Here is an 11,638-nt window from a genome sequence, read left to right as displayed (position 1 = left end):
CAACAAAGTTTTTGTCAAACTTAATAATAATAATATTCATATTATAGTAAAATTTCACAATATGATATATTCCTTTTCTTAGTTTTAACTTTAAAAATTGTTAAATAAATCTTATCAGCATCCAAGAATTTGATGACGGTCCGTTAAAAAACAGTTTTCAAAAGCGTTTGTTAATATCTACTTGTATGAAGATATTTTGATAACTAGATTAATTTTTTTAATTCCCTTCAAATATTTAAGTATACTCAAAGGTTTAGCAGGTAGATCTTACAAATAAAAAAAATAATACAGGCGAACATAAAACAAATTTTAAACGCACTCAAATAAAATTTAAGATTATCGTGTTGTATTAAAAAGTAAGCAAAGATTATCGAAGTTGGCGCAGCGAATGCACGTACGCGGCCGTCCAGCTAGCCACAAGTCGGACGTCATTACTGCGGCTTGGTGCCAAATTGCGACATCCGCAGCCTGCTTTCAAGCTACCTCTGGGTAGTTAAATTAACTGCTTCTGTACTATTATTTATCATTAGTTGTTTTTCTTAAGTAAGTTTTTATACCATTTATATTTTACTAGCGTAAACAACATTTACGTAATATTTAGCGAGAATTCAATTAGCTTAATTTAAAATTCGATAATACTATTATACTTTAAATACTAAGGGGAAACACAACACGAATGAATAAATTCAAAAATTATTATATTATATTTGTTGATTTCAATATCTATATTCAAAAATAATAACATTGAGCAGTAAGCGCACACTTTCATATACGTCGTCTTACGTCGGACACAAGACATTGCGTTATTTGTCATCAATTTTTCCAAATTCTTTTGTGATTTATTATTTGCACAAATATAACAGCTTAATTAAATTTAGTTAATGTGTGCACATTCATGTGACAACTACTATTGCTGACCTCTTCGGCCACAATTTTTGTTTAGTTAAATTTCATGTCAACCGATAGATCCCCACAAGATAAAGCGTTCCCCAAAGATCTGAATTATGACCTAAGTCTTGGGCTGCTCGCGTCTAGTGCCTTAACGTGGCCTTAACTCTGTCGTCGGTCCACTATATGATAGTCCTACCCACGCTGCGTCTACCGGATCGTGGTTTCCACTTGAAAACCTTTAGGCCTCATTGGCCGACGGTTATGATGTTAACGGATGTGACTGGCCCCACTGCCACTACTAATAAATAATTCTTCAACAATTCTTGATTTTTCACTCATAGCGAGAGTCATTTGAATTCAAATTCAAACGTCGGTTTAAATTCGGACGCTAATAGCGAGGAAGTCGCTACTATTGCGTTTAGGTAAAATACATGATTATAAATAGTCTCTATAGTTTCACTAGATCATAACTGGCTTTGATTTGCCTACCTGAGAAAGAATAAATACGTGCACAGGTTTTTTTTTTCTCTCAACTGCAAAACACGTTCACGCGCCTCTGGTCACGTAAGAATGGTTCAGATACAGTGATATCATCAGTTGTAAATTTATTGTATCAAATAATTTACGTATTTACATAGTAGACATTAAATTTCAAGTTTTACAAGTCATTATGCAATTTAAATGTTTAAAAAATAATTTACGGGCAGAAATAACACTTTTTAAACTATTACGTCTATACAGGTTTTCGACAATTTGATTGGTTTTAAACCAAAAGCTGTAAAGGAGTAAATATATAACTCATTTACTATTAATTCATGTAAGGTAAAACCGATCCAAAAATCAATAGTCTCAAAACTAATAAGTAACGTAAGTAAGAAAAAGGTTTTTACAATTCGGATTATTACAAATTGAAATTAATTATTGTTTACTATCAGTCCCTGCAGACATTGTAGCGCCAGGCGGCATCGACCTGCCCCGTTCTAATAGAAAAAAATATTAATATGCTATATTTAAGAGCGATCAATTTATACGGGATGATTGGAAATAGATGTAAAAGCTTTAAAGCTTTTTGCTAATAAATGAGCTGTGTGTGTGTGTATGTATTCACCCCTCTAAAGCTTTTACAGCATAGCCAATCATTCTGTATGTATAAGTTCTGTCACAATTCTTTAACAGTATGGATGTTTCATTTACAGCCGAGAGAGCGCCCTATTCGCGACCTGTTGTATTCGTGTGCTCCTGTCCTATAAAAATGTTCTTGCACACAATTAAGAAGGAAACAGCGGAGATTCTTTCGTCCCGGTGCGGTTACTGTCCACAGTAACAAGCCACTCCTGTTTATTTTACCGCAATGAATTCCACGTCATATTTCCTCCGTTTTTCTTTAAATTTTTTTTGAATACATTGAGTACAATTCTCAACGGCGGTTGCGCGCCCCTGGCAATCTCCAAATTGCCTCTTTATGTGCAGATGTTCCGACCCTCGGTTTTTCCGTCTTTTGAATGTCATTTTGCTGTTAAATAACATGGTCTTATATTGTAATTTGAATCTTTATGTTCGAGTCCCTTCAACTTCAAGGTTCATTATTACTTTTCATATTAGGAATGAAACGTTGTTAATCATTCGCATTTCCACTGATTTTAATAATGGTTAATACTTAATTGTTCTTAATGTTTGCAAATGATGGAAACTCGTCAAGAAACTATGGTAAACTATTTAATATATTGCATTAATAAAATTAGTGTATATTTTAAATTATCTGCAGTAAGAAAGATACTAAGAAATAAATTACTACGTACAAAGAACAATACTCAACTCATATTGTGAAAAGAATCCGGCCTAACTCGCCTATTTAAATGGAGTAATGTACATTAATTTCTAACTTCAATATTGTAGCTTTCCTAAGTGCCCACTCAAGTAACAAAAGCAAACAAAAACTGGATTTTTAGAATTATTACTCGGAGAGGGAGTTTCTTTGAATTTCATTTCACTAAAGATCACAATTATACGTTATAACATTCGAACTCATTTATATTGCTCGCTGAAATTATTTTTCGTGAAGCAAATTAATTCTTTAGCATTTTACTTCTTTCAAAATCTGAATAAACTTGGGTGAAATTTCATAAAAAGTAGACGAGCAGAGTGCCCGCGGCTAACGCCAAATTACGTCGTTATTTATAAGTACTTACTGTTTTTTCAAGGTAGGTTAAGTATCACCAAGAGATTTCTTTGAAGATGCTATTTGAAGTTCAATTTGTAAATATTGCACAAAGTATATTGTTGCGTTAGAATACCACAAAGGAAATTAATAGCACAATTTACGTAAGTTCTTGTCATTTTTACCGTACAAATAATACGATATTTATTTTTATACACAACGTAATCGTATTTGGAACATGGAAATTAGATTTTTTTTTAATTAAAGTCAACTATTGCTTATGAAAATTTATTTCGTATCATTACTTATCTCCCTCAATCAGCTAAGTTGCATCCTTAGAATAAGAAATAGAACTGGAACAAGATAGCACATTATTAAAATATATTAAAAACTGACAAAACTTACAAAGTACACACATTCAGGGCGTTCGTTAATATCTGTTAAAATACTAAATATATTAAAAAATCACATTTTTCATTGATACACCATTTAGTAAGAGGTTTTAATACTACACCGTTGTGTACATCAAAAACGCATTTTAGTGAGAAATTTTATTGATATTTCTCTTTTCAATTATCGTATCCATCAAACCATATAGTGAATTATTTGCACAACTGAATCTGAATATTAACCAATTAAAAGATACAGTACTTCGAAATGGGACTTGTTGCTGTTGGTTAAAGATATTCATTTTCCCATTGTGCTACACTGCTGCAAATTGTCGAACAAACTTTGCTCTTGTGTAAATTTTCATTAATACACAGGATGATAAGTTATAGGTTTAAAAGCTTGAAAACGGTGAATGTATAGATTATTATCTCAATTAACGTATGATACACACTATCCAAAAATCTATGGTTTCAGAAACAATAAAAAACGTAATGATTAGTAAGAAAAAGAGACTTCAAAATTCGGAGTACTGTATATTAAAATCAATTATTCTTTATTATTTTTTCTTGCAGATTTTGTACTGCCAGAAGAAAGATGACGCATTCCTAAAAAAAATTAATGTTATATATTTCAGAGTGATCACTTTATGCAGTGATGCGCTTTGTGGTTGATAGGAAATAGTACTAAAAGTCACCCCTTTAAGTTTTTACACCGCATACAAGCTAATTAAGCTCATATAATTTTTTTGGAAATTAGACGCCTTTAATAATTTTGTCGAAAATATGTCATAAGTCTTAACACAAAAATAATTAATAGTTAATTAATAATATAATTACGTCAGGATCCTTTTCATATGAACATTTATGCACCTCAAATATTCTTTGATGTTTATCTTTATCGGGCGTATCTGAAAAACAATATGTCAATAAATTCGACTGGGATTTAAGTGTACAGATAAGCAATAAAGTAATAATTACCCAAATGCTTGCACGAAAAAATCATTTTGTGGACTCTGTCAAAATACTGGTCGGGGATCAAGCTCACCATCATATCGTAATCTATGTTACCGTCGTCATCAATCTAGAAATAATATCAGTAAAAGTTTTTAATGATCATTATATGATTAAATCAGAATATGAGAAAGAGGTTATCGACTCACCAGGCTCGCCTCCTCCAGCAAGCAATACATGTAACTCTTCAATTTCGGGTCCTCCTTAAATATGCCGTTTTCACAATTCGTTATATCCTCTGGGGGCAAGCAAGAATAAAGACTTCTAAATATACGTAAATAAGAGACATGTTTTCACAAGTAAAGGTAATCTGAAACATGTAGAGGCGACATAAACCTGTTTGTGTATAAGAAAAATTATCAAAGTGATTTATGTAAATTACAAGAAAAAATGTTAATGAATGAAATTTGCTTTAACATTTGAAGTAGGTGAAGATATACATAATTAAATTCTAATTATGTTAATAAATACTTAAAAAAATACGTCATGACAAACGTTGAATTGCGCTATAATAAGTTACTATTAAGAACTAAAAAATAACAAATTCAGTGTATTAACCCATTATTAACTTTTTATAACAATCCTATTTGCGTATAGTTAAACCGAAGTATATTAAAAGTAACCAAATTAATAAGACATGAAACAAAGTATATATACAATAAAAAAGATATGTTGGCCCTGCGATTTACCAGAGCCTGAATAATGTTTTAAAATACGTCGGGCTTATTGAAACGACGGATTTAAATACTACTGATACTATATACAAATATAAAGTTTACTAGAAAGTATCGGAGAGTGTTGAATCTCTTACCACAATAACAACATAACAGATTCGACATGTTCCGGTCGTCACGACGTTATTAGGAGCGTATTTACAGTTATTCTAAATATACATAATTTTAAGTGAAAAGACAAACAGAATGTTTAAGTGGCACGTGGTAAAAATAAAAAAATACGTTGAAACGATGACGCCACTTGTTAACTGTTTAAAGGAAAGGGGGGCTTCACCCTTAAATGCATGACATAAATTTAAAAAATATATATCTTGCAGTACACTACAATGCAGGGAAAAATAGAAACCTTATGTTGCAGATATACAACACTATATATAGCATAGTGTTATATATATGTATACACACACACATATATATATATATATATATATATATAAATATATACATACTTTTACTGTACACACTTTTTCATTATTATGCATTTAAGGGTTAAGGGGCGTTACTTCTTAATCATCATTATAATGTCAGCGGATAGATGTCCAATGTAAGGCACAGGCCTCTCTCAGAGATCGTAACGATATGTCGTCGGTCCACCTAGTAGAGTAAACCCCTACGTCGCGTCTACCCGGTCGTAGTCGCTTATTATAATATCCTAATAGAACTGTCGAATATGAATCAAATAAAATTGTTGCACTAAATAAAATTCATGATTATGATGAACATTTACAAATTAAAATAAATCTTATAAATGTAGTAAAAATCTTTTAAATATCAGTGAAATAAATACACGATCTATCTAAAAAAATCCTAACACTGTAGCCGCGCCGAATGTTTCAACGTCATTCGCATGCGAGTATAGAACAAAGGTAAACGGAAATAAAATTTTCTTTAGTGATCTTACCCTCGGCGACTCCGGTTTTAGCGACGCATTCGTTGTGAACATGTTGGATTATTTCGTTGATCTCATCACTCAGCTCCTGTAAATACATAAAAATAGGAAAATATTTTATAACATTGAGTAAAATATGTTACTTTGCTATCATAAGGCGCATTTTTTTATAATACCTATTAAAATCTATTTATGTACATAAATAAGATTTTAACGTATGAACAATCTCATCCCAATTTTACTGGAGCCATAACTAAGGTTGACTTTAAATTTGGTCCGAATATTACATTCGCCGATTAGAGGTCAGCATTTTTCAGTTTACAAAATCGCACCAGCAAGGTTGAGGTTGAGGCGCTCATTAAATGTGCAAAACGAGCGGGAGACGTATTCGTCTGTATATAATAATATATATCGTATGTATATAAAAATATATGAATGTTTATATAAACATAAATATTATGTAAAAATGTATTATAAAATAAACGTATATGTTATTGCATATACAATAGTACGAAAATGTCTTTTTATAAAGTAAATAATGTAATATACAAAAGACTCTGGAAGAGATAGTTTTATTAGTTTTCAGTACGATCTCTACCAAGTGCGATCCTAATTTAATGCGGTGATTAAATAGTAAGGTGAATTAGTTTATTTGAATTTTTTATTGAGACTTCACACGTTCAAAAAGTTGAAACATTTAACAGAAATACGTGTAATTCGGTAGTAATCGTTTTGACAAATAGAAGCCTGACAAATGTTATGGATACTCCTACCAACCTAGGACAAAAAAATTACCTGGCTTCCGAATGCGCCGGATTTTTAATTATCCATTTCACCTTATTTTTGATCACAGTAAGTAGTGCGTCATACAACACTTTTTACAAACATATCTGAAGGTTATGTGACATCCACAACTATGCTTGCATGGCAACTTAACTATTTTTTTTATTGTCACTACTCCCTCTCTTCTGGACTGGCTTCCCTAATATAATCAAATGTAAAAACTCCTAATCTCTATTTAAATAAAGGGACCAGCTAAACTAATACATTTATAACACTTCAAAAATTAATGGTATAAATACAATGATTCAACTGATATGATGTAATATATAACACTGTGATATAATATAACACTGAAATAATATTAATACAAAGTAGGAAAAATAGTTTTTATCTAATTGTTCTAATTATAATTAAACATGCATGCATGTCAGATTATAAAATGAAGTTTTATTTATTATGACATAAAAGAAAAGTGATAAACCTCTAATCTTTTATCTGCTCAAGGTATATCTTTAAATATCTTTGTGGCGTGCATATCGCGCGCCACTCAAACACCAAGCTCTTACCCACGTGACCGTCAATCGCATGGCGGCGGCGGCAGTGAAACAGATACATGACAGATGGCGCCACAGTAGACGCAACGAAAATCTGCATCGCGCTGTTGAGAGTCTCCGCGCTCATTATAAGGGCTAGCGGAGGTGCGGTCAACAGAGGAAGAAGCAACTGAAGATCAAGAAGCGACCGACGAACAAGAAGCAATCGACGAACAAGATACAACCGACGAACTACCGAAGCACAAGAAGCTACCGTACCACGACCACTCCTACATCTTAAAAAAAAACAAAATGGTATTGCTAATGCTAAATTTACCATATTAAATTAATAAATTTTAAGAAAGATGTAATAAAATAAAATAATAAGACATATAGCTGGGCTAAAAAGTAAAAGTTTGTTTATTAATAATATTAATATTCCAAAAAGAATAGCTGGTGACAGCAATCGCAGCCGTGAACGTCCAATATATTTGTCTTTCTAACCATTCGATATCTCTCATACTTTTTATAACTAAATTTTGTTTTTAAAACAAGAAAGATTTATAAACGTAATAATAACATAACGAAATACCAATTGTTAAAAATCATAACATAAAATCGCACTGCGCTAACAAATTTCTTATTTAATCTCGCCAAAAAGGAAAGAAAAACTCGAGATAGTCCCGCTTAGAACCCCTAAAAATGATTCGTACGTCTATTCAAGGTAGTTTCATTATTCAGTCCCTTAGTCTGCCTAACCATGATCTACATACGTTACCTTTGTGAAAAGCGCGAGGGGAAAGCAGTCGCTTCAATATTAAAAATGAGATAACATTCTCAAAGAAAAATTATTAAGTCGAGATTCCATGGGGACCAACCCAATGCGCATCAAGTTGTATCATAACGTTAAATATTAATTTGAACGTCGTGAGCTTGTCTCCATTGTCGTCTAAGAATATTCTTTGCACATGTATTAAATTTTGGAGAAAATTAGCGCCATTGCTTTTTAATAACAAGTTATCTATAGTATTTTAATTCAATATAACATTTAGTTAATTAAGCTTTTAAAATTATGTCAACTTTTAATTTGTCATAGCAATAGCAAGATTTATACTATATGTCATAAAATTTGAAATGTCGCTATATCAATCTCAGTGTAAAACCCAGTTAATGTGCAAAACTAAATAATAAAAGATCCCAGCCCTATGCAATTCATTATAATTACGCACGAAAAAACACGGCACAAAAAATGTGCTGAGAACTCAGTAGTTTTACAACTATCTCAAAATAAAAGTTAAATCGTTTTGTAATATAACATGTTCTTGATATATCTGTGAAATTTTAATGCTCTTATAAACAGTAAATTAAATTATATGCAATAAATAATTAATGTATCAAGCCAAATCATTTATTTCGTAAAAAATGTCAAATATAGTAATAACAAAAGAGAATTAAAAATTTTTTTTTACGCGTCTTTTAAATCATATTGAAATCAAGGTGGATTTCCTAAAAGTTAGTCATCTTAGTAATAACTTCGTCATTATACTTAACAGTTAGGTTTATACCATTAATATTTCGGTGATGTAAAAAGTTCGTAAAAACCATTTTCTTTCAATTAATTAATAAAGATATTACTTTTAAGCCATTCTATTATTGTTTCTAGATTTAGACAGATTCATTAAAGTCATGTTCCAAAGTAAGGCTGATACTGTTTTTAAATGTAGGAGCAGTACTATCAACAGTAAATAAAATTACTAGACTATTTGTGACTTTCGGAATATCATTCGTGTACGCCAAAAAAATGTAGACCAATAATACTACCCTGTGGTACCCCACAGTAGATTGTTTTAGCCCTCGACGAAAGTCTAGTTTCCCGTTAATTGTAAATCTTTACAAACTAATAAATTTGAAAACGGAAACGGTAAATACTATATGTTATGCTTATAGTGTTCAGAGACTACCATGAGTAATAATGTCTTGCTTATATTCCCTTGCCGCCACTCATCTATCAACCCTCACCTAACTCACACTTCTAACAGAAACATTTCAAAGAGTACGCGACACATTTCCTTTTTGTGAAAAATTTACTTTATTTAAGAGTTACTATGTGCCTCTGGTTAGCCAAATTTAATATATTACTATAAATCAAATTATAAGTTACATAGTATTACATATTTCATGCCGCCGTTTTAAGAGGTTTATGTCAGTTCCAGTTTCTTATTAATTATATTTATGTCTACACATGTACACTTTTGTCACTTACATATCATTATAAATCACAGCCAAAATATTATACTGTGTTCAAAATTATTATAATAAAATTTATTAGTCACAAAAACTAAAAACGATTAATTAAGACTATGTGCGAAAAATAAAATTCTTACAAGTTTTTCTTTTCCACAGTGAACAATAGCAATAAAAATACAAAAAACTGGCAGTGTCGCTGTGGACATGGCGACTCGCTGCCTTTGTTCTAATGTTCTTACCATTCGAATTAAAGCTTATATTACGTGACGTAACTCGATACGAAAACTGTTAATTGATGTAGTCAGTTTAAGGTGACAATTAAGACATTAATGAGACATTGTGGTTCTCTTGCATCACAAGCTATAATCACGGGATGAGTCCTAAGTGCATGAATTAGCAGGAAACCGTACACGGGAGTATAATTACACCATAAAATTATAGACAATAATGATCCAATACCATATCATTAATATAACATTACGTTTATATCATTTTAGATCTTAATCGAAAATAATGAATGATTTTAGCAGGTAGGAATTAATTAGTCATGACGTTGTCACTCTTGGTAAAATAAAAAGGAATGTGACCGAACCATGGCCGCCGAAGATTTGCCTGAGATAGAGTGGGTTCAATAAGCTCCTACGTAAGCCGCGGAGAGGAGGAATACATGTCCCCGCTATGTTTCCACTCCCACGGTAAGAATGTGGTCATAGCATAGATTTTGGAATATATGAGTAACAAGTACAATACGATATACTTTCAACTCGTCTCGTATTATCGGTATCGGACCACAGTTGCGGCGGCTGGTGTTGAAATGGAATAAAATGGTGGTAATGTGATAGGATAGGTACTATTAATAGCAGGAGCTAAAAGACCACGCGTGAGTTATAACTCTCTTAGCGCCCTTGCCTTCTAAGTGGCAGAATCAGAGAGTACTTTTCTCACATTGGGTTAAAGAGACCTGAAAAGAACGAGTAGGGAGAAGAGTCTTAACGAGTAGACGTGGCGAGTGCTTGCAAAAACGTTTCCTTGCCAATAGTTCACAGCAGCAAAGATGTTACATCTTGAGGTTGATACGAGCCCGACATGATTAGTTCCTGCCCCCTTTAAAGCGTTTGTACTTTTGCAAATACTCCATCTAAAACTAAAAATATATAGTAACTTTTTTTTTACTTATAATACCGCATTTCAATAGATATGATTCACACGTTTATTAAATTTAAGCAGATTTTACGTGCAAGTTTTTTATATTTGTTTTCTGAATATTTACTATTAATAAACATCCTATTGTTATCTAAATGGTAATTAGTTATTTCATCAACGTCAAAATTTTACTCCCCTAACGAATCCTTATACGTCAGAACCCACATCAGCTTTAACGATAATTAATAGTTACCTGACAGCAAATCAAATAACTCAACCCATAAGCAATGCCTGATAATCGGATTTGGATATTTTTAGAGATACCAAAATAAAAAAAGATTACATGAATCTATTTGACATTCATGATTCAGTCATCATCATCATCGTTATCATAGGACGTCTGCGGCTGAACATATGACTCACCTTAACAAGGTCATCTGTTCACCTTGTAGAGAAACGTCCTCACGTCTCTCTACAAGATAAACAGACAACGGAGGCACTGCGTTTGCCAGTCCGTGATCTTCACTCTAAAACCTTCAGGCTTCAGTGGCCATCGGCTCTGCGCGCTACGCCTTGCGCCATCATGCCTTGGCTATGTCAGTGACTTTGATTAAAATACGAATCTACTAATTTCTGATCAATCTTGTGAAGAAATCGAAAGGTTGGTCTGCTCTATGGTTCGTTGAACGACAGTGAAATTACCAATGAGGTCCGAAGAAGAAGAGACCACATTTTTCAAGTCACCACTGGTAAAGCACATTGGTCGGCGTCTTACGCCACTTATAGTTATAGGAGAAGTTGTTTCGTAGTTAATCTATTTATAACGCTATATTATATACCAGGTAATATGTTCGATTAAT

At 32.3% G+C, this 11,638-nt stretch overlaps 1 protein-coding gene across 1 annotated transcript; it reads right to left on the bottom strand.

Annotated features, from left to right (window-relative positions):
- Positions 1-3,331: 3,331 nt before the first annotated feature.
- LOC137926585 (general odorant-binding protein 83a-like) lies at positions 3,332-9,844 on the bottom strand. The gene is made up of 6 exons (XM_068770251.1): positions 9,773-9,844; positions 6,085-6,160; positions 4,599-4,687; positions 4,417-4,519; positions 4,276-4,346; positions 3,332-3,402 (listed from the first exon to the last, which is right to left on the bottom strand). Exons 1-6 carry the CDS (start codon positions 9,839-9,841, stop codon positions 3,385-3,387), a joined length of 426 nt encoding a protein of 141 aa, XP_068626352.1. The 5' UTR covers positions 9,842-9,844; the 3' UTR covers positions 3,332-3,384.
- Between the last annotated feature and the right edge of the window lie 1,794 nt (positions 9,845-11,638).

Source organism: Battus philenor, unplaced genomic scaffold (assembly GCF_028537555.1).
Source record: "Battus philenor isolate CCGP_79_NKW_IND1 unplaced genomic scaffold, ilBatPhil1.0.hap1 SCAF_3, whole genome shotgun sequence".
In the NCBI taxonomy this organism is placed as follows: domain Eukaryota; kingdom Metazoa; phylum Arthropoda; class Insecta; order Lepidoptera; family Papilionidae; genus Battus; species Battus philenor.
Note: the sequence above shows the minus strand (reverse complement) of the source record. Positions and strands in the feature narration are given on the sequence as shown.

Excerpts from the sequence above, each read along its gene's own strand:
- LOC137926585 (XM_068770251.1), bottom strand. The coding sequence starts at position 9,841 with ATGTCCACAGCGACACTGCCAGTTTTTTGTATTTTTATTGCTATTGTT. Across the intron at positions 6,161-9,772 it reads ACTGTGGAAAAGAAAAACTT|GAGCTGAGTGATGAGATCAA; the intron begins GTAAGAATTTTA and ends ATGTATTTACAG. Across the intron at positions 4,688-6,084 it reads TAAAACCGGAGTCGCCGAGG|AGGATATAACGAATTGTGAA; the intron begins GTAAGATCACTA and ends GCTTGCCCCCAG.